At 46.5% G+C, this 23823-nt stretch overlaps 1 protein-coding gene across 2 annotated transcripts in view; it reads left to right on the plus strand.

Annotated features, from left to right (window-relative positions):
* BLK (BLK proto-oncogene, Src family tyrosine kinase) overlaps positions 4556–23823 on the plus strand; it is a 37218-nt gene continuing 17950 nt past the window's right edge. The window contains exons 1-3 of one of the 2 annotated variants that reach the window (XM_021392141.1): positions 4556–5091; positions 20277–20379; positions 22119–22167. In XM_021392141.1, the coding sequence (XP_021247816.1) occupies positions 20278–20379; positions 22119–22167 (151 nt within the window). In that variant the 5' untranslated portion in view covers positions 4556–5091; position 20277. Of the gene's footprint in view, positions 5092–12599; positions 12905–20276; positions 20380–22118; positions 22168–23823 lie in introns of those variants that run through there. The other variant, XM_021392143.1, reaches the window with a different exon arrangement.

The raw sequence follows: 23823 nt of genomic DNA on the forward strand, positions 1-23823 counted from the left end.
TCTTGGGGCTGCCGATGGTGAATGGGGACTGGGAAGGCACGAGAGCTGTTTCCTTGCTGCTCAAACCCTCTGATATGGGGCTGTAGCTGCATTTCAAGTCTCAGCAACAAATTTCCCGCAGCATCTCAACAAAACAACCCTGTGATGATGGTAGAATCACAGGATCATAGAATGACTTGGGTTGGAAGGGACCTTTAAAGCCCATCTAGCTCCAGCCCTACTGCCATGGACTGGTCGCCAACCACTAGGTCAGTTTGCCTTGGATGAACCAAATGATATCAAGTCATGGACATGGTCCAGGGACGCGCAGTTCTGACGTGGGATCAGCATGGCTGAGAAATGAGCAAGACCAAGGCCCCTTCCTGAAAGAAAATTTGGCTGCAGTCACCCCGCTTTGACAGCCAGGAGCATTTCATTGCATGACGTGGCCAGATGGGGTCAGTTGGCCTCAGGGCCAGAGAGAAGCTGTGGTGTGGGTTAGTTTAGGAGCAGAGGTGTTGCTGCCAAGGCTGGATATCTCTGTCATCTCTGTAACAGACCACACATGGCCACCCGCTCCCTCTTCTGTAAATGTTTATTTTTAATTTGGTTGTGTAATGGATTTCAAACGAGCTGCCGTAAGACACCAGTGAAAGGCTGGAGCCACGTCCCTCTGAAGTCTTCTCATGGGTTTTGAATGTTTTTGGCTTGAATGTATCTCGTCCTCTTCACCCAAGGGACCTGTGATGGGGAGCTGCTCCTCTTCTTCCACCAAAACACTCTCTGTGATGAGGCTCTAACCCCAACCACCCGTGTTGAACACCTGAAATTAGCATCTGAGATCTAGCGGCTGGCAGCCCTGCCCATGGCAGAGGGATTGGAACCAGGTGATCTTTGAGGTCCTTTCCAACCCAAGTCATTCTATGATTCTGTGAGTCTATGATCAGCACAGGCATTCTATGATTCTATGATATGATTGAGTGTAATAAGTCAAAACAAACCTCTACAACGCCAGTGCTGCCATATGTACGGCTCAATATTTTATTGCTTGCTGCAGAGATAATTATCTTCAAGATTTGCTGGGAAAAAATCCCAAATCTCTTGTGCCATTTTGTTACAAGGTAGATGTGCCCCATAGGCAGCTAATTGTTACCCAGCTCTCCACGCTGCCCCTGTGTCACCAGAAACAGGCAGAAATGGCCATTCCTCTTCCATAAGGGCCTGCTGCTCAGAGCAGATAGGATTTGAACCATCTGCTCCTTTCCCTGGCTTTGGGGTAGTTTTACTTGTAGGCATCCTGAAAATGGAGCACAGAGGAGCTGGACCTCGCAGCACAGAAGTGTGGCCATTTTGTAGTACCACATGCTGCGAGTGTCTTGGAGGAGCATCAGTGGTGGTTTCTTAATTGGTCACCAACTGAATGCCTTTTCCACAAGGCAAAGTCCCTGGAACCCAGCCTGCCAGAACCGGGACGGGGAGAGGAGACCACCACCAATCTACCCTAGCTGGCAGCAGCTTCTAACCACTGCATAGGTATTTGCACCAGGAAGGTCCTCTGAGGTGGTTGGAGAGCCATCTGTGTGCTTGTCAACATGGAAATGGGACAGAGGCACCTACAGAGGGCAGCAGGTCTCCAGCTAAAGCCCTGCTCTGGTCACTGCAGGGGAACCACTACATACACAGAACATGTGCAGGGGGTTGTGGGCATATGGCTGCTCATGGCCAGGGGTCACTGGGGGATCTGGAGGGACCAGGAGATGCCCAGGACAATGGAAATGACCGAGTGGTGCAACATGGCTTAATGGGCACGGTGGTGATGGGTTGATGGTTGGACTTGATGATTTTAGTATTCTTTTCCAACCTTAATGAATCTATGACTCATTCTAAGATCCTAAGCTTTGCTTCCTCATCCTCACGGAAAAGCAAGACAGCATGAGGGCTTAACTGGGGTCCTACACGGAAGACCCAATCCAGCTTGAGTATCACCCCAGGGATATTTGCTACCTGCTAGTTCACATTGTCACACTGCAGTTCACCACCTCCAGTGGAAGGGTTGGAGCCCACCTGTTTTCTGTAGCTTAAAAAAACTCAATTTGTGGGTTGCAGAACTGTCTTTGTAAATGTATGTGTTAAGGTAGCGAATTATTCTTCCCTCCAACTCCAAAAACGTCCCTAAGCTGTGAAGAACTGAAAATCATTTCCAAAGAAAATCATAACCTTTTCCAAGGATTTGAAGTAGCTCATTTGTAACTGCTTTCCTTTGAGAATCTGCTAACCCCAGTTCATTGCAGCAGCCCAGAGAGGAAAAAGCATTTAAAATCTCAAGAACAAAATGCAGTTTTTTCCACTTCTCTGCCTTCCTGGGAAATCCTGTCATCCAAAATAATTGTAAATTATTTTCCAGAAGTGCTAGTGAACCAAAAATTGCCCTTCCAGTCTTACCTGGTTTTCCAGTAAGGCTACTTAGTAAAATGCCTGCTGGACATCTTCACTGAAAAAATATGACAATGGAGGGGTTGGGGTGGATACCACCTCCCCAAAGTTCAGCTCAAATATTCTGTCTAGTCTAAATTTGCAGCCATAGCTTCCTGATCTAAGGAAGGGAATGGTAAGAAAAGCTTGTCTCAGATACTGCATTAGGGTGGGATGAATTCCCTTCCAGAGTTAACTGTGTCCATCTTGGGTTAAGTACTGAGATTCAGATAGAAACATAGAATCCCAGAGTCACTGGGTTGAACAGGACCATAAAGATCATCCAGTTCCATCTCGTGCCATGGGCTGGGTGCCCCCCACCAACTCAGGCAGCCCACGGCCCCAGCCAACCTGGCCTTGGGCACCTCCAGGAATACTCATTGAGGGAATTCCTATGCCTACTACCCTTGATCTGGAGATGTGAGATATGAGGATGTCCACATCTTTCTGTTTTTGTCATGCTGTTTCTTGGTCAATACCACCAGTACAGAGCTGTGTGCCCCATATGGCTGGGACCTCTTCTGCTGGGCAGCATCCAAAGGACCTGGTGGCTCCTTCTGCAAAGGTCACAGAGGCCCCACATGTACACACAGGGGCCACATGAAGATGGTGTGTGAGCTCCCTAGGATTCAACCATTTCTCAGTTCACGCTCAGTGTCACACTATGATATTTTGAGCGAAACCACTGTCACAGCATGGGGTGGGTTGCACAGCGTGGGCAGCTCAATTCCCCAGTGATTTCATCAGCATCTGCCAGGACCAACAGGAGCTGTAAGAAAGCTGTCATGGGGCACAGCGGGGTCCTCCAAAGATGCAGGCTGCACCATCCCTGTCCTTAGCACCCCCCTTGGTGCGTGTGTCAAAGTCTGCTTGCTCCTATGACAGGAACTGGGTGAGATTTCCTGGATTTGTATCTGATCGACAGGCAAGAAAACAGTTTCACTTCAGCCTTTGGTGGCACGACAAACTGAATCTGGCCAATAGCTTCTGCTCAGAGAAAAAGTGAAAGACTGAGCTTTTTTTGGCTTTTCTTTTTTTCCGCCCAGTAGTTTGATTTTCCTTTTTTTTTTTTTTTTCTTTTTTGGTTGTTGTTTCTGAACAAAACTGACCCATGTTGGAGGCACTAAAATGAAAATCATAGAATCATAGAATCATGGAATTAGGAAGGTTGGAAAAGACCTACAAGATCATCCAGTCCAACCATCCACCTACCACCAGTAACCCCACTAAACCATGTCTCTCAACACAACATCTAAACATTTCTTGAACACCTCCAGGGACAGTGACTCAACCACCTCCCTGGGCAGCCCATTCCAGCGCCTGACCACTCTTTCAGCCAAGTGACAAGTGAAATATTACTGCTTGTTAGATCCTTCTGTTTTTTTTTTTTTTTTCGGGGTAGGGAATGAACCATAAAAACAAAAGTTCTCAACTTCCGATGACCACGCTTTGGAGGTAGTCCACAATTCCCACATCGCCATTGGCAAGAAGATGTTGTCTCAGCCAGCGGTGCTACCTGAAGCTGCAAGACCGAGACCTGAGATTCGGTCTTCTGTTACATGAAATTGTAATTCCTCAACTCAAAAAATTGTTGAACACCCACCGATGAGCCAGCTCCAGGTGGCTGATGTTTGGCAGTAAGCTTGGGCTGGCTTGCCATGATTCAGCAATGGCTCTATCCAAAATCCAGCAGAATCCATAGGTGATGCACAGCAGCTTCCTGGCCTTTAGATGGGCTTGGAGGTCTGAAACCCTGCTGATGAGAGTGGAAATGAGAACGATCGCGTTTCACCACATTGCGTGGTTGGAAGCAATCTATCCCCAAAGACCCTAGAAGAAGATCTTATGAGAGTTTACATACATGCGATAAAGAGATACGATTTTGTGCTGTCATCTGCCTCCTGCATCTCTCTCCTCCCCATGCGTGCTCTGAGGAGGAACCTGACCGCTCTCTTTAGATGAGATTTAAAGCAGAAGCAGAACCTCAAATGGAAAGTGAATGAGATTACAGCACCGTAACCTTGATAATTACAAAATGGGAAACTGCTCAGACTAGAACCTGATTGGAGATAAGCTCTCCCAAAGGTTAAGCGTGCACAGTAAATATCTCCACCCCTGCTACTGGCCCAGAGTGCTCTGAGCTGTGAGCGGGACAATCTAGAAAACTGAAGGACCCATATTTCTCCTCCCCATTGCAGATAAGTTTTAACACCCTGTGGATTCACAGGTGCCTTTCAACTCACATCAGGCTGAATGAGAGCAGTTCAGGGCACCTGTTGAGGAGGAGCATTCTTTTTAATATGCCACTGAGCCTTTGCGGATAACGGTTCTGCTGAGGTGGCCACATTTCTAACATTAGCACTAAATGAGCTGTGTGGTTATACAACCAGCCCTACAATATCTACAAGTGTAAAAACCTGTGTGATTTGTCATTCAGCTGTTGTCGACAGGAAGCCACTAACAGCAGCCAACTGACAACGCCAAGAAGAATTAGGGTTTCTCTTTCTATGTGCTGTAAGGATTAAAACTTATCAAGGGGAGCTTATGTTCTGAAGTTCTCGCCTTGCAAGAGATTTTTAAGCTCTGGTGGACAGCTAGGACCAAGTGGGCTATGATTTAATCTGACAAAGGAGTAGCCAGGTAAGTGCAAATAATTTTCCAAAAACTTTGCTTCATTCTGCTGCCTGTTTCTTGCCCACCTCTCCATTGGGCGCATCCTCTTAGAGCGCCCAAGGTGCGATCCATCTGTGGCTACCACCCATGCATTAGTGGTGATTAAGCCCTTAAAGATGTGTGGTGGGATGGTCAGAGGGAATTGGCTGTACTGCTGCTGTGGGTCGGGATGGTGTGCATTTCTCCCTTCCCTTCTGGCAGTGTGTATCTTCTGGAATCTGGGCACCCTCTGAGGTGGGAGCGATGCTCTAAGTCAGAAGCTGACTCGGGCACTGATCAAACTTTTTCTCTTAAAAAGAAACCAAAAACTTACAAGTGGACGAAAGCCCTTAAAATGGCAAAGGGAAGTAAAAGTTTTGATGCTTGCATTCCAGGCGATGGTGTCTGAACTGAGCGCCTGGATGCTGCATATGGTGCAGGGAAGGGCTGAGGCTTTAATTCCCCTTCTGCCAAGAGGGTCACTGGGGGCTGAGGATCTTTCCTTTGTTGTGCTCTACAAATAGGTTGGATCGTTCTGAAGCTGCTGTTTGTCTCTTCGGAGGTAATAACTTCACTTTCACCACCTCCTCCAGTCAAACTTGTAGCTCAGTAATACTGGTTGTGGACAAAGCTGCTGGCAATCTGCAGTACCCCAGCGGAGTTATAGGAATGATAGGCTTGATGCTTCCCCCCCTGGTTACTTCCCATTCCCATGCATGCAAAGCCTACACAAACCTCCATACCTTTCACTCTTGGTTGGATACCTCAGACACCACCTTGCTTGCTTTGTAAGCTCCAGGAGGGAAGAGCAGCTGCACTGACATGGGGTGTTTGCATCTCAGAGCTCCACAGATGTTTGCTTAAGGCTTCGTGGCCAGTTCGGCCAGTTAAGGCTTTTTTATGGCACTTCAGCTACCCTCCCTGTGAAATGGGGGCACTTGCTGCCTATCCTGTAAGCATGCTGCGAGACTGTATTGATTATGAATCCTTAACAATGTAGAGCCAGGTGCTACACATAGCACTGACACGTGGTTCCAGGTCTGGCATGTGCTGGGGGAGAGGAGACAGCAAGAAATTAAGGGGAGAAAAAGACAGCTGCAGACCAGCGAAGGGATCCTCATTAATATGCTCCACCAGTCATTACGTGAAGGTTTAATTAAATCTTTGCCAGAAGATCTGAGGGCTGCAGAACGTAGGATTTCTTGCACACATTTTGTATTTTCTCCTGCAACACTATCATTATGCTGATGCACAAAAATCTGTAAAATAAATTTGTTCGGCCCATTCTTGATTTGCTTTGCCAAGATGGGGCTGCCACTGCACCTTGGTTGCAGCTAAAGAGCAGAAGGCTGAGTTTTCTGATGGAGGAGATAGAACCCAAGGCATATTTAAGTGAAAATTTTGCCAAAGTGCCCCTGAAAATTCTTTTTATTATTTTCTGCTTGTATAACAACTTTCTGTACTGTACTTAAGAGAGGCTGGGGTGTTCTTTCTTGCATTTTTACCCTGAAGTGATGCGCTCCTCAGCCCCTGTTAAATAAGCCTATGATATCTCAAACTGAGCATTAAAAGAAAGCGTAGCATCCCACTTTGGCACAATTTGAGCATCTATTACAGACAAGACTATCAGCTCTTTTATTTCTGCTTTGTGATTTTCCTCTTAACCGTGTATTCAGCCTTTAACTCTCCATGTAAACCTCTGTGGACAATTCGAAGTCCAAGAAGTTAATCAGGCTGCCTTCTAGAGCAGACACGGCTTTTGGAAAGGGGATATTTTTTACCAACAATACCCCACTTTTGTCTGGGAGCTGTTCCCTGTGAGTTAGATGGGAGTCATTGCACAGCACTGGGCACAGTAGGAGTGCTTGGGCACACTGTTACTTCATCGTTATTTGTCTTCCTTTCTTCCTATCATTCTCTTTGTAAAAAAGAGAGTTTTCTTGCTGCTCTTCCTGCTTGACAAGACACAGAAGGCAACCAGGCGTTGACTCCATGTGGATGAGCACCCTTGCAGTCAATAGTTTCCTGCAGACCCACAGGGTTCAATCAGGGGCAAATGTTTCGCAAGATCTCTGGGGCTAAATCCTGCTGGAGCCATCGGCAACCCCAAATTTTCCATTCACTTATTCATTTTCTATGGTGCAAGTCAGCCTTTGTGTTAGGGTTACAGCAGATGGCAAACAGCAGAGATTAGAAGTAGCGGAGGGGATAAAGATGGATGGAATTCTCCCTTTCCAGAGGTCTTGGCAAGAGATTACAGCCTCAGGGTCCTGCTACTTGTGGAAGAATTAGCTACACCGTCAAATATCACCATGGAACTCAAAAGAAAGTACATCCCTGCGTGAAACAGGATATTCAGGGTCATGGTTATTGCTTAAAAATAAATGTTAAAGCACAGCTTAGCCGGCAGGAACATAAAGCAGACCTCCAGTGCTTCATATTGGACAAGCCCTGTGCTTCTCAGAGGTCAGTCTGTGTTCCATATCAGGACTAAACCCACTTGAATTCTTTCTGCCGGCCAGCCAAAAAAAATTCCCCCCGAAAAACAAAACCCAAAAGACAGCAATTCCTCGTGTCGAAATAAAAAATAGACTCATAATTATAATCGCTTCCAAGAAAATGTTGCAACCGAGCTAGAGAACAATGCTTCTGGGGTTTTACAGAGTAATTTTGCTTTTGTTAATGTTGGTCAGTTTTAACTTGGAAAACGTTGTGGTTTTGCCCATTCAAGATTCCAAACCCAATTATAAAATGCCCAAGGCAGAGGCGCACAGATGAGTGAAGGTGCAGACAGCGTGAACAATGCAGAATTTTTGCAAGAAGTGATGCTGTTTGGTGTGTTGTTGGCACTGCCAAAAAGGAGAGAATAAACTTCACGTCCGTGATGGACAGGATAAGCAGATGGAGCTTTCAATGAGGGTAATTAGTGCTGATGATTAGGAAGTCATCTTAAGGATGTAAGAATGGGAGGGCTGGGACCAACTGCCTGGGGAGCAGTGGGAATTTCCATCACTGAGAGCTTGTAAGCACAAGGTAGATAGTCACTCAGAAACGATGTAGGCCCACTGGACAGATCAGATGACCTTTTAGGCATCAGTCTTATATTTCACAGAATCACAGGGGTTGGAAGGGCCCTCTGGAAATCATCTTGTCCAACCCCCTGCTGAATGGGTTCCCTAGAACCTACAACCCTGCAAAACATATATTGTTTCTGAAGGGAAGCTTACTTTTCAAAGCTCTCTACTGTTTACCCCCTACAAACTTGTATTTACTTATGAAATTGTTTGTTTAATTTGACAGAATCTCATAGAACACATTCTACTCCTCTGGGAACAGAGAAATCTGATCAAAAAGCGGTGCGCAGAATCCTTCGTGTCTGGCATGTCAGGCATGTAGGAGACAGAGCAGAAATACAAATGAATCCTTTGCTTCCCTGATGAGAGGAGAAGAGTGAAAAATCACTCATTTGTCTGGGGCATCTGGGCCGCTTCACCAATGGTTGGATGTGCAGCTCTTGGTGGATAAAGGCTGGGCGCACAAATTCCTGGTGTTATTTACATAAAGGTCTTCATGGCCAAGAGGAAAATAAGGCAATTAACTCCGTCTAAGTCACTGGGGTCCCCATTTCCTCCACTTTGGTGTATTCTAGAAGGTCATAGCTTTCTCTTTTCTTAGACCCCCGTCCTTCCCCAGGTAATGGTGACAAGTGGTGAAGGATCATCAGATTACACAAGTTGCCTCCATAAGAGGGTACCCTGCTTCTCAGTGAAGGAGTAGGGAAAAGGGAAAATCTTCTGTGGGCAGAAGGACTGAGATATTGCAGAACTTAGATCAGGTTGGTGCCTACCCAAACCTGAGCCACGATGGCATCTGTATTTATGTGAATAACTGCTCACGGTGAATGGCTTGAAATCAAGAATATTAGAGGCAGAACAACTCGAAGTGGGGGTTGGAGCTAGATGATCTTTGAGGTCCCTTCCAACCCAAGCCATTCTATCATTCGCAATAAATGGGCTTTGAGTACAGGTTAAATGTGATCTGTGGAAAAATCACGGCATCGTCAGAAACACGTGAATGGAAGGAGGGAGAAACAAGGCCGGGTTCAACAAAAGGAGAAATTGATGTAAAAGCTTTAACTTGACATTTATCTCAGTGTTTTTCCCAGCTGTCTCTTACGTATTTGGCCTTCAGCATTTGAGAGGCAGAGGAAGAAGACGGCAGCTCTTTGAGACGTGACTACAGCAAACATGCATCAGAAATTCTTATTTGTTTCTAGCACCAGAGGGAGAATACTAGTCAGTCGGGGTCTTAGCTGCCGCAAGTAACCGGAATAGGCATGATGTGAGCAGCCTGGCAGGGAGGGCTGGGGAGGAGAGCATGTCCCACATGGGTAGGCTCTCGGGTGCAAGGAGCACAGATTATGCCAAAGCCACTGCTGTGTTTTCATCCCAGTCCCTTGGGATAGCCATGCAGAGCCCACACGATTCAACAAGTTAAACAAAGGAGAGCCTTGCAAAGTCCCAACAAGGAGTTTTCCTGCAGCCACCATATTTTGAAGGGTGAGAGACTGGGACCTGATGCTGTTTTACCACTGGAGATGCTGGCTTTCAGAGCTCAGAAAGCCTAAGTGGTCACAACTCTGAGCTGCTGGAGCTCAAGGAGCATTTGGACATCGCTCTCAGACATAGGGTTTGGATTTTGGGTGGTGCTATGTGGAACCAAGGGTTGTACTCGATGATCCTTTTCAGTCCCTTCCAACTCGGGGCATCCTATGATTCCTATGAAAATGGAGGCTGGAGGGTTGGTTATCATATATCAGTATCCTCATCGAGCAGCACTATGTTGCATTAAATTAGCTTTTAATCTGCTATGGGAATTGAAACTGGAAGGTTCAGGTGATAAATTAGGCTAAATTAGTCCTGTGGAGTGGTAGGTCCTAGAGGTCTTTCTTACAGGCACACCTAAGAGCTATCGAGGTGGTGGAGTCAACACTCCTGGAGCCGTTCAGGAATGGTGGAGAAGAGGGACGTGGTCAGTGGGCATGGTGGGGGTGGGCTGGGCTTGGACTTGGTGAACTTAGTGTTCTTTTCCAACCTTAGTGATTCTATGACCCTATGGTTTAGCCCACAGGCTGGGGTGGGCTCCATGCATGGCTTTTGGGGGATTATAAAAGATAGCAGAGACCAAGCAGCTGTGGGACTGCACACTGCTTGCTGTAGTGGCCTGCAAGGCTCCTGGAGAACATCTGAGGACTGATGCACTGCCAGCCAGACACTGCTTGGGAGGGTGAGAAAACTACCTGCATTTTCAGGATGGAGAAATTTGGGGCAGGTAGAGTCCATCCGGAGTAACCCAGGAACTGCATACAAGGCATTTTCTTTTCTTAGTGCCCTTTTTGTATACTTTCTCGGTGATTTCCCACCAGTTACTCTCAAAAGACACCTTTAGGCTGATGCTTCACCACTTCTGAGTAAGCAAACTGCAGAAGGGATTCGCTTGTGTGGACTCCCAGACTCTGGGTCTCATTTCAGGGCCATGCGATTTGCACCCTGGAGGCAATAGATGAAGGGCTGACCTGCAGGTAACAGCCAGCATCACAGCCAGGGTATCTTAGGGAGCAAAACATCTCCTTGGAATGCAATGGATGTACCGTGCTGTACCTATGCTTCTTATTTAAACTTCTCTCTTTGAGCTGCTTTATCTGTGTCTGTGACTGGAAGGGTCTGCACAGCAACCTGGCTGTGGCTGTCGGGTTTCCCCACTGCCGGAATTGGAAATGTGTCTCAAATCAGAAGCAGGTTTCAGTCTGGAGCTGATGCACTGCCGCCCTGTCTCCCAAGATGACTTGGCAGCCTTATTTCTAAGCCTTTGCTGCACCTCATGGCAGCTTCTCCTTCCTACCTCTGTGGTGGATGGCAAGCCGCCTTCTAAAAAAGCAACTTCCTTTTTTGTAGGAATAGGAAGTGAAGCTCGCTAAGCAAAGAGTAGTCAGGTTCCTCAGATGAGCTCTCTGTCAAAGGGTAAAGCCATGCCCAAAAGCTCAAAGTGCTCCAGCTAGCCCTGCAGTTGTCATCCCCTTCCCCAGCCCCAACCCAGCCCCCTCTGGCTCCGTCTCCCTCCTCTGCCCTTAGCTGGAGGCGAGTAGGGACAGCAGAATGCAAGCTGGTGAGGGAGAGGTCTGACAAATCTGCAAGGGCTTCCTCATTTCTGTATCTCCTCGGTATGCAAACAGCCAGCCTGGTTCTGCACACGCCTGGCTGGGGGCAACTGGGTGGGTGTCTGCCCTGGCTGTCTTCAGAGGGAACCGGCACTGATCCTGGTCTCTGCCAACTGGAGGTTAAGGGGCATGGAATGGCCCCAGAGCAGATAAGGAACCCAAAGATTCCTCCTTAAGGCCCAGCCTGAGGTCCCACAGACTTGCAGCCCTCCATGGGGTTTTCTCCTTTTACCAGGAGCACAGAGCGCTTGCAGAGGTGATGCCCATGAGCAGCACTGGGGCAATGGGCACCTGCATCCTGGACCATCGTCCCCACGTGCACAGTATCATGTCCTCAGCCAGCCTTGTCCTGTCCTTGGGTCTTACGGCCATTCAGGGCCCTCTGCTTTGACCTCAGCTTAGCGCAGACCCACGAAGCCTCTCCTCTGCCAACAACATCACCAGAACATGGGTGACCTTTGGGCTGTGCACCGCACTGAGCGGATGTCGGCTTATGTTTGTCTTCCCTGTGAGAGCGGTTGAACTACAAAGCATGAGGTCTCTCCAACCTCAAGAGCGCTGAGACCCAGAGCCCCTTCCCTCCTACTGACCCATATGTTACAAAACCACAGCATGCAACAACCCACAGAGGTCACTCAGTGTTTTTTTGGGGGACTTGGTCCTCGCAACAGCTTAAAGACAACAAACAGCGGCCCAGCAGGTCTGCTCCACAAACGCATTGAAAATACCCAGGAGAAAAAGTCCATTTAGGCACCCTATGGGAAACCTCAGGAGTCAGTGGAAACAAATTTTGCTCCTTACACAACAGTCATGTCCCGAGACAGACAAATTTCAGCCTTCCTACTGAGTGTGCTGAGGCAGAATGAGAAAGCCACTTCATCAGAGTCACCCACAAGTCCCTGTCCAGGTCTTCAGTCATCAGACCATGTTGCCCCCTCAATGCTATGGTTGAGTAGGTTCATAGAGGGTTGGGGCTCCCTGGAACAAAACGTGTTTCATCTGAAAAGGTCTTTTTATTTCTTTTTATATTTTTTTTTGTTTTGTTTTGTTTTTCATCACTGCAAAGTCCATTTGTTCAGCTGTTTCCTAAAGTGTGGTGGTTTGCATCGTGGAAACACAACCCATTCACAGTCGTCGTAGCTTATTTTAATGACAGCTGTTAATAGCCTGTGGGTTTTGCTGGGTTTTGTGCCTGGTTTCTCTGAGTTTCTCGCCTTCCTCAGTGCTATTTTGGCCAGATTGTCTGGGAAGTGCAACTTGCCCCCCCTCCTGGATGGATCATGCCAATATTTAAAATAGAGCAAGGAATCCTTTGGGGGAAGAAAGGAGTCAGTTCTGACACGGAGACGTGATTAAAAAAAGAAAGTCCATTAAACGCAATTGCAAAATCAGGCTGCTCCTGCAACCCGGGGGTGTAACATTCAAAGCCCTCAGTCCCGTGGATGCTGGGGACGTGGTGTGAGCCAGGGATCTCTAACAGGGAAGTTTTTCAAGGGCTCTCAGCCCCATGGAGCATCGGTCATGGGTCGGACCAGTGCTTCGTCCATCGGGTCGTGTCTCCAGGAGCAGCTTCATAGGAAACAGGCAAGTAGGGCTCATCCCACCTCTCTGAACTTTTCCCTGAGGGTGGGGGAGGCTTTTTTCTACCTTATTCCTCCTTCCTATTTCCTCTTCATTTGATATCTCCCTGCCCTGTTTCCTTTCCCCATGATCTGTAGGACAGAGAGAGAAGATGGGAGCAGCACCAAAGGTTGCTATAATCCGGCCTCAGGGGATGCTTTTCAGGGTGGCTTTTCCCTTGGTTTGCAGCTAAAAGAGAGAAATGTGTGCCAGGCATGTGTACCTTGGTCCTCCCCCCCCCTCCCCCAACTCTCACCCCCCCATGTCCTGCAGTGGAAGAGATATTGTACATGTGGGGGAGGCTGGTTGGAGCTGGACACTGCTGTGATCAGCAGGGGAAAGACACTGAGCTCAGGAGCCATTTCTGACCTGGCTTTCCAAGCAATTGGAGGTGTTCAGAAGTGGGGCTGGAGATGTACATCTCTCCCTATGGAGATTCCATCTTTTCCTGTGGAGATCCCATCTTTCCCTACGGTCCAAGGCCTCATCTGAGCATGGTGGGAAGGGGCATCGTTCCTGCTGAGGCCTGACCCAAGGAGCTAATGGATCCTGCAAAATCGCATCCTGTCACTAGAAAAAGGCAGCTTCCCTTGCTGATGAGAACTCATCTGAACTACTCCCCTTGTCCCCAGAGAGAGGTCTTGCAGGAAGGTCTTTCCCAGGGCAGAAATACAGCTGTGGAGGGACACAACCATCCATCTCCTCGTGTCCCCATCACTGAGGGCACAGCCCTTCCTCGTGTCCCCATGGCTGAAGGATAGGATGGGCCGGGCCAGGCTCACTCCACATTCTTGCAGATCACCAGGATGTGCCCACAAAGCATTTCAAAATGGAGCATTGCAGGTTTTGGCCAAGGAGCACAGGCTGTGCCCGCTTCCGCAGGACTTAGACCTCAGTCAGGGTTGGCCTGTGAGTGGATCTCCCCTTGCTGAGCCCCAACTTGCCCAAAGCCCACGAATGAGCTTTGAGTTGAAATGCCAACCGAAATTGTTATGCAGCAATGCAGCTTTGCGGTGACATCCCTCATATTTGGTAAACCCCAGAGAAACTCCTGGCACCCAGAGAGTTGTACGTGCTTCTCCTGGCGCTGTCCTCCTCCTTCCTCTCTCCAGCTCATCCCCAGCCCCATGCTGCAGGATTTCAGCTCCTGTAGATCCATCCCCACCTGGCCATCACGGCACTGGGGCTGAGCTCATGATGAAAGCATCTTCAAAGGGCATTCATAGAATCATGAAGGTTGGAAAAGACCACTGAGATCACGAAGTATGACGTTGACCTATCACCACCATGCCCAGTGACCATGTCCCTCAGTGCCACGTCCCCACTGTTATGGAGCACCTCCAGGGACAGTGACCCCATCACCTCCCTGTGCAGTCTGTGTTAGCACATAACCACTATTTCAGAGAAGAAATGTTTCCTAACATCTAACCTGAACTGGATGGCATTTGAGCATTACCAGAAGGAAAATTCCAGGTCTTCAGTGATTTTGTGTAGATGCAACATGTAACGTAGACATCTGCTTCGCTCTCCAACTAAGGCCATGATGCTCCCTGCCCTGTGCTCTCCAGCTCTTCACACAAACTTTTTACATTGCTTTTCTAGCTCCTCTATGCACACTCTGGTCCCCCCTAGTGAGAAGTAGCTTTTGGCCATAGGAGTGACCATGACGTTAGCTGGGGCACAGCACTGTGTGCATCACGGGAGCTCTCACTGCTCTAATGCTTGCAGGAAAAGGTCATTGTGATGTCCTTCTAAGGGACAGTGATCATACTCTCCACCTTCTTTCTGAGACAGACCTTCTGCGGGATCAGTGCTGTTTATAGCACAGCACATTTCTTGTCGCTCAATTCTGACTTCTAACCACCTCCTAGCAACAAAGCCACTAATGGTGCAGAGACTTAAACGCAGCATTAAAAACATCTCAACCAAACCCCAGCAAAATTGGAAAGCAGTCACAGTAGCAATGGCTTCTTCATTCGCATTTGAGTAGCTGATCTAATCAAGCTCTTCCGTAATTCTTCAGTGCTGCATCTTGCAAAGCAGTCCATGGTTGCCTCGTTTGGAAATGTAATGAACTGTTTCACTGAGAGAGAAGAAAGCTTCTGGAGTATTTAATGTATCTGGGATGTGCCTAGATCTGGGGGGAATATTTCAACTGATCTTTTTTCTCCTCGCTTATGCAAAACTGCAAATCTGGCATAACAAAATCATTGTATCTAAAGTGAACCGATTTCATTCATCCTTTCTGGTAGGGGGAAGATACAAAGAGAACTCCAGCAGACAAGACCCTTCATTTTTAGAATTTTTTTTTTAATAGTTTTCGGTTTTTCTGAAATGTCATTTCCTTTTAAATGCATTTTCTTAAGAAAGACTCTTAAATTTTAAAATGAAGTGAAATATCTAATTTTGGTCAACTATGAAAACACTTTGCTGGACCCCCTCTAGAGTCTGAATGGAAAGGGGTCATTTTGTGATTTCACCAGCCTTGGGGGTTTTTGGAGCTGCCCTCACAGTGAAACACGATTGGCTTGCTCAGGTCTTAAGTTATTTTTCCGTGGCACAATTTCATGGGGGTGAGGCAAATAATGAGCCGAGACTTCTGCTTTTCTGCAACATTCAGTCTTGTTTTTTCCCCGTGCACGCCCATGCAATCCCAAGGCTGTTCATCTGTGTCATCCACATCCCTGTTGCAGAAGACATTACTGCATTCACATCAGAAGCAACATTTGTTCGGGTAGCCTGTGATGCAGGATTGCTTACCATAAAGAGGATGGGGAAATTAGGTCATGCTTGCCACACCTGGCTTAGCATAGGTACCTCCATCCTGCTCTCCCATCTGCTACAACAAATATGGAGTTTGTGCATCCAGCAGGTCCAGTTTGTCACTGTCTTGTTTTCTTGACACCCTGAGGCACTGAGAAGGTCGAGCATTGAGATAAGGCAGATCTCCAAACCCTGTGGTCAGCAAAGACTTGCATTCACCTCTGCTGGACTCCTTAATGGTGCTTCAGGCACAGCTCAATGGTTTGTTCCAGTAGGGTAGGTTCTCCAAACCTTTTCAAAGGTGGGCAGTGATAGGACCTTCGGTCATGTCCTTGATTCTCCACCACAAAGCTGTCATCCAAATGTCTGTGGAAGCTTTGCTTGAGCTGAGCTCTGATGGGATCTTCAGAAAATCCCCTTGGACTGTCATTGCAGGAACATCTGTACCTGCATCCAGCTCTCCTGAGCCAAAATGTCCCCTCTAAAGACCATTGAAATTCCTTCTGTCCTCGGTCCTATCCAAGCATCCAATGTGTATGTGATGTGCATGTGTATCATGCACTTGTTTAGTGATGGATGCTGCACAGAGCTCACCATCCTCGTGTCTTTCAATTTGGTCAGCAAGAGCTCACTTGTCTCTCTCAGGGAGACTTCTGCGTGAAATACTTTCACTCAAAATTTACCAGCAACTGAGCTGGACATCTGGATAATTTTGCATTGCATTAAATGCTTTTATTCAACACTGAAATCTGGTTGCTTTAAAAAGATGTTCTTAAAATAAATTTCCTTGATTTTGAACTTGAGTAGACTTGAGGAAACGAGTGAAAGAAAGAAAGAACGCAGGAGAGCATTTTAGTTAAGTATTAGCAATGCAATGAATAATTTTCTTATCTGTAATCAAGGACTGTGAGAAAGAAAAATGTCCTTACTTTCAATTATTAAAAATCACAGAATCATAGAATGGTTTGGGTTGGGAGGGACCTTCAAGATCATCTAGTTCCACCCCCCCTGCTATAGGCAGGGACACCTGCCCCTAGACCAGGTTGCTAAAAGTCCCATAAACGAACATTTTTAGATGGGTTAAAATTCACGAGAGGAAGTTTTCATATTTTCCTGACTTAGTATTTTCTCTTCAGTGCTCTCTTCCTCTAGGGAAAAACAAACCAACAAACCAACCAAACAAAACAACAACAACAACAAGAAAGAGCCAAAAAAAAAAAAAAAAAGGAAAACGCTGGGAGAATTATCAGTTACTTTTAGTTACTTTCCTCAATCTTTCTTTTTTTTTGTGTGTAGTATTGATTTAAAAGAAATTAATCAATCATAAGCAGAAGTGCTTTGAACAATGTGTGTTCATCTCAGCCGCCTTTTTTTTTAAAAAAAATAAATAAAATTAAAAAAATGAAAACTTCACCAGCAGTGGGCTGGGAGATGACGAGCAGCATTCTGCATTGGCCACTGGATGTCTATGGCCATTATCTGGCAATTTATCTAAGACCTTCTGGCATGAAGGGTGGTCACGCTGGATACCAAAGGCTTGGGGAGTGTGAATGTTGGGTTTTGTAGGGGTTATGATTACCTAAAGCTCTGCAAATCAATGTGTACAGTGCAGGAAAAGATGTGGGTGGGAGCGGATGACCTTTACCGGAGATTTCTCACCAGTTCTATTTCCCGCCTGAGATGGGACAAGTTGTTTGTTTCGTGGTGTGGCTTTGCACAGATGTGTTTTTGACACTTGTATGTGGGAAGAAAGCTCCGTGATGGGACACCCAGCTGTCCCAAGGATGGTACCCTGGACACAGCAACACTGTGTGGGGATGTAGAGCTCAGAGCACGGTCCCTGCTCTCCTCAAGCCTTGTCAGTAGAGATGGGATGGCCACAAGGCTACTCGTCATCTGATGGCACTTGCTGTAGTTGGCAACTCTCCATGCCCTCCCATGGCACTGCTCCACCAGTGCCATCCCTGGGATTGACTCACGACCCCCAAATGTGCATTCCCCATCCTGCATATTGTTCATCAGTCCTCTCATATAATAATCTCTGTGATGTGAGTGATGGTTGAAATATAGCAGACTTCTGCTATTTCTCATACCCCCTAACTCTGTAGAAAAGATGACAACTGCCACGGCAGCATCTCCCATTCAGGGGCAGAGTATATCAAGGATCCTGTGATGGACGTGTAGACAATATTGACAAAGACCATACATATGTATCTGAGGCAAAGGCAGACCCTGAGGTGCTTTTTTAAGATGTTACCTTGGTAATGAAACCTTGACTGTCATACAGCCTTGAGTTCAAATAACGCCTTTCCGTTCCCTGGGTGAAAAGGGAACTCGAGTTACTCTCTTTTATTATCCTGGTAAATAACATAATTCAGAATCAGGGGTGCAGGCACAATGTTATCTTTCAGCAGTTTGCAAGTAGAAGAGAAGGAAAAGCTCACTTGACAAACCATGCCCCACTGCATGACAAACAGATCTCCTGAGCAAAGCAAAGCCTGACTGCAACCTGGAGTTAAATGTACTTGCTGCAGGAAATGCTGTGGCTGATTCAAAGGACCACCTTCCAGCTGCACTGAGTTTCTGCCCAGAGAGATGCTGAGGTCTGTCTACAGATGGATGGAACACCTGAAGACTCAGGTCTGAGAAAAGCTCACAGATGTATGGATGCTGTAAAGATTTTGTTTGGGGAAAATAATGCATATGGGTCTACTCATTTTCCTCACTTTAGCAGAGGCAGAAGGGAGAAGGCAGTTCAAAAAAGAAGTTGGGTTCTTCCAACTTCTCTGCTCTTGAGGCTCCTCGTCTTCTGCTCATTTTCTTTTTGGGGTCATCATCTCAGGGCTTGTGGTCTCCTCCTCCTTGGGGTCTCCATCTTCTCCTCTTCTCTTGAGGCTCCTGATCTTCTTCTTGGGGTCTTCATCTTCTTGGAGTCTTCACCTTCTCCTTCTCTCTTAAAGCTCATGGTCTTCTTGGGGCCACCATCTCCTCCTCTCTCAAGAGCTGTGGACTCCTCTTAGTCACCTTGAAATACTGAGGTGGCTCTGTTAGAAATTTTCTCATTCCAAAGGTCCCAGATTCTGAAACATAAGAACCCTGCTAGAAAGTAAAATGTCACTTTTACTTGAATAATTTTTTTCACACAAGTCTGATTTGCTGGAAATTTTCTAGAGTGCAGCTGTTGGATTCTAACTATCATGGCACAGCACCACACTGACACTTGGGGGAGATGACTTTTGATGTTGTTCCCTGGATCTTTAGTCCTTTGTATTTGTTGCAGACCTTGAAGTATTTTAGCAAAAACAGAAGTCAGTGTGCCTTTGATCAGCTACAAAGATTTGAAGTTTGGTTATGGTTTTGTTGTTGTTGTTATTGTTGTTTTCTTTTGTTTTGTCCTTGACATTTTGACCATATATTTCAATGTCGTTTTTTTCAAAACAGGGACTGGTGGAAAATTTGGCACTGGATGATGTAGATACTTTATATACTTATGTCAATAGCTTTTCAGTAATGCTGGCTTCAACTACTCCCTACATGTTTAGGGAACTGAGAAACCTAAGGTTGCTGTGGGCTGGCTATTTTGGCCACCTAGACTCAGTATTATGCTGAGATTATTGATCAGAGCTGAAATTACATTTCGGGGCTGCAAATTAAACCAGGCCTCAAGCACAAGCATGAAAAACCTACAGTGGACCAGAGGATAGCTCATGGAAAGGGATTGATTAACTTGTGTCTAGTACTTGTCCAGGTACCTGGGATATGTATTTTCTAACTCACATCTATCTGGAAAACATGATTCAGGATGTGCAGAAGACCCACACCTTGTGAGACCTTAGAGTATCTCAAATAGTACTGGGGCATTGCACATAGCCAACTGAATCAAGCCCTAGGATATCATTTTATAGGTAGGATTGATGCAAACTACACTGTTTACCTCTGTTTACCACTGTTTACCAAACTGTCCCATCAGGTGCCATGCCTTCATGGACAACCTGAGACCATATGTGAGCTGTTTAAGCACAAAGAAGGAGGGGACGAGTACCATGCAGACAGATACTACATCACTGATCTTGCTGCATGGAAGGGACGTGACCTACAAAAACCATTCAGCATTATGGCCACGGCTCAGTCTTCACCTGGAGGCTATGCAGCACTCAGCAAGCCCCAGTATATCCAGACAGCTCAGTACGGTGAAATTCCCCTGTCTTTGACCTTTCTGAAGTGCACACATGAAGTGTCACCTGGATATGGGACAAGTCTGCTCAACACTGGTAATGGTTTCTGCCTTGGGGAAGGGACACAGCCAGAGCGGTCATTTGTGCCTATTTTTTTTCTCCAAGAGTTGTCCGCAACATATGAAGGATCAGGCTTTAGTGGAGTTCACAAGGCTTGAGGTAGCAGGAGGACGGTAGATGGGATGGTTTTAGACTCATTCATCCACTGTCCCATTGCCCTTCATTCACATCTTCTCCAGTTCCTTCTTCATGAGTGAGAAGGCTGCTTTGTCTCTCATTGCTTACACCTTTCCCCAAGAACAACTGAATCATAAAACACTTTCTGGTCTTTCTTCCAGGATGGGGTTGATCGGGAGCAAAAACCAGCTGATGTCCAATGAGAAATTTACTTCTGGAAGCAATCCGAAAGCCAGGAGTAGACCTCCTCCTGCCCCACCCAAAGTAAGTCTCTAGCTTCGTGTCCTTATGAAGTCCACAGCAGCTCAGGTAGTGTCTGGAGTGATGCAGGCAATACTTGTATGTGCCAGTAGGAACTCGAGTACTTCTATTCTTTGAAATTTAGTCAACCAACTGGGAAATGTTCAAAGCGTAGAAAAACAAATGTTTATGCCTGGCTTATCCCCATCAGCTTCTTCATATGGGGTGAACAGTTTCATCAACACCTTCTCGCTCTGGATTTTTCCCCTGTAAAGTAGATTCTATTTTCTCGTTGTGTTATGGTTGTGAATTCTCTGAGTGTGTTCACAGTGATGGTGCTCTGAAGCGCTGTGTTGTGCTGAGCATCTCTTGGACACTGCTGCCTTCAGCTCTCTGCAATCCAGGGTCATGTTGCTGACTTGCAAACAGCACAGAGATGGGTCAGATTGAAGCTAAGATTCAAAGCTGCAAACCGCAAAGGAAACTTTACCATCAGGGAGGACAACGAGCTTGATTGACAAAGAGGGTCTGCAGCTAATCTGTGTTGGGCTGAGAATCAGAAATGCTGAGCTCCTGCTGCTCCCTTTGAACTCAAACTGCCCATGTTTGCATGAGCACAGATCCGCTAGTGAGGTACTGGGTTTGGATTTTGGTGTCCTCAAATAATGAAATCCACATATAAGCCTGGAAAATCACTCAATCTAGCTGCCTCTCACTGTATGGAGAACATGAAGATGTGTTCTCTTTTCCTGCCCCTGTCAGTAGTGCAGCCAGCCACCAGCAAAAGAGAAACTCTGGGTGCAACCGACATGTAAAAACCATCTCAGGTCTCAAGCTCTCAGAGGACGGAGGCATTACCTATCTTAGCTTGGGATGACAGATGGCAGGGCGTTTGCTCCTCTAGTTTCACTTCTGAGTTCTCCCGCGGTGATGAAGTTCAGCTTGCATGACAGAAAATGTCAGTTTGACCACGAGGGTGTCCTTTTCCTAAATTTCCTTCTCTCCAGTTGGCCGGAGGGGTGCTGCTATCAGTGTGAATGCAGAGTCTTGGATCCCCTTCTGACACTCATTCTTTTTGCCATGAGCACAAGCATGTCAGAGAAGGTCCGTACTCATTTCAGTTATGTTAGAAGGAGCAAGGGGTGAGCAGCCCTCCCTCCCTCCCTGCACTGCTGATAAGCAGGAGTCAAAGAGTAGCATGGATTGGAAGCAATTTTTTTTTTTTAATTCTGTGTCTGAAGTTCACTCCTTTTGCAAACGTATAAATATCCCTGGCAGTGGTCAAAGGCTCACTTCAATGGGTCTTAGTTTAATAGAGAGTCACTGCCTCTTTTTGGAACATACCCCTGAGCAAAGAATATTCCACGAGCCTTGGGACAATGATGGCAAAGAGCATCCCAGGTTTTCTGCTTTGAATAATACTGCAACAGTCGTTTCTCATTCATATCTCATTCCCCATTGATCCAAGGCTGGGAATCAGAGCTAGACAGAGCAGGGTCTGAATGAGTGGGTAGGCAGAGTTATGTTTTTATTTACAAGGCAGTCAAGGTTTATGCAAGCTGACAGTCAAGCCATCTACGAATACCTCACAGCAAAACATACTAAAACCATCACAACACGTAGGGACCCAGGTATGGGGGCTGTTGGCTGGCGGCAGTGGGGTCTGGATCAGAATCCCACTCATCTCTGAAGCTGAAAGCAGATCCTCATGTAAATATAGCAAAGTAATTATGTCTGCTTTTCTCGTTCTGTTTCTATCAAAGGGCAGACAATTTATCAGCCTCTCTCATCTAAACCAAGCCTCTGCACAAGGTAAGATGCTGAGCTCAATTGCTGTTTCCTTCTCCTTCCCGTGGGGCTTTGCAAGGTGGTGGTCCTCCAACAGCAGGTTTTGAGAATGAGCTGCCATGTCACAGCCATGTGGTTTCTGTAATTTTAGTGTTGCCAGGCAGGAAGTTTATTGGCACATTTTGAAAGATTCGGTTTAAATCACTACATGTTCACAGCGGCCAGTTTCTCCTACTCACTGAAGAAACTGAGAGAGAAATGCACTCCTTCGTTGGCTGAGCAAAGCGAGATCTGAGGCACCAACTGCATGAGATCCCTCTGTCTGCAAGCACAAGAACTTGTGGATGCGATATCCCGCCGGCTGAAGATTTCAGAGGAAATAGCAGGGCTCAGAGAGCCGAGAGAGATTACAAAGAGAATGAGAAGAAAGAAAAGTACAAAATAAGGATGCTCAGAGCCCCTGCTCAGAGGCTAGTTGTTGGCTTCAACCACCTCTGCAATTATCTGCAGACTGCAGATAGCATTTGGTCGATGATTGCCTTTCAGCAGGAAGCCTTCTGCTACCTCTGCCCGGCCTCCGACAGCAGCTTGTAGTTATTTGTGTCAAAGAGATTTTGCAGATTACAGACCGAGAGAGAGAATCAGAAGGCAAAAATATAGAGGAAGCTTGGACGGAAGCGATTGGCAAATCGCAACATTTTCTCACGTGGACAGAAGAGTAGAAGGGGAGATAGGGCTGAGGAAAAGAAAAAGTGGGATGATGGATACGGTCGGTGTAAGAGCAGACCTGGCCTTCATGGTCATATGGACGCCTCTGCTTTGAGGTGGCCAGAGGAAGTACAGGAATGTCAGAATGGAAACATTAAAATGCTCTGGTATGAGTTGGTTTGGTGTTATTCAGCCCTACACCTGTGCTGACACACGTGGTGGGACGTGCAGCTCTTCATCTGTGGGAATCTGGGTGCATTTCTGGGGAAGTTTTCGTTTTCCAGGAACCATATTTCCTTTGGCAACATCGCTTTCATGGCACATTTCCAAATGGTTATGCTCTCCTACCTCCACAACTGAGCAGACATCACTGTTTTTTCATGCTTTTTTTTTTATTTGGCAAAGTTTTCACTCTGGCTAGAAGCACGACAGAAGCAATCTTCAGAGGCGTCTTTTACTTCTGCTTCATGCCAGAAGGCAGAAGTGGAAAGATGCTAAAAAATGCATTAAGTACCATGTTAGACATTTGCAGATCTCAAAAATGTTGTGGCTTCTTGGGTATGGTTCCAGTTTTGGAAGAATACTCACACTGACGATTCAGGAACTTCTTGTTTTTCTCTACTGCTGCCTAAGTTTCCAGAGATGATGCTATGTCTGCCTCTGTTCTGTGTAGCAACATGAGCTGATAGGAACCACGTGAGACATTTGAACTATTCTGGTGACAAAGAATGATTCAAGAGAACTGATGAACAACGCACAATTTCCAGACAATTCAATCATATAACAAAAACAGAAGATCTGAATTCTATTCTGTGAGAGCATTTCAAGGTGAAATTATTGACTATGGATCCTTGAGAAGTGATATTAATTCAAAAACATTCCCTTTCCCCTTCCCCTTCCCCTTCCCTTTCCCCTTTCCGCTTTCCGCTTTCCGCTTTCCGCTTTCCCCTTTCCCCTTTCCCCTTTCCCCTT

The sequence above is a fragment of the Numida meleagris genome, chromosome 3 (assembly GCF_002078875.1).
Source record: "Numida meleagris isolate 19003 breed g44 Domestic line chromosome 3, NumMel1.0, whole genome shotgun sequence".
Lineage (NCBI taxonomy): Eukaryota > Metazoa > Chordata > Aves > Galliformes > Numididae > Numida > Numida meleagris.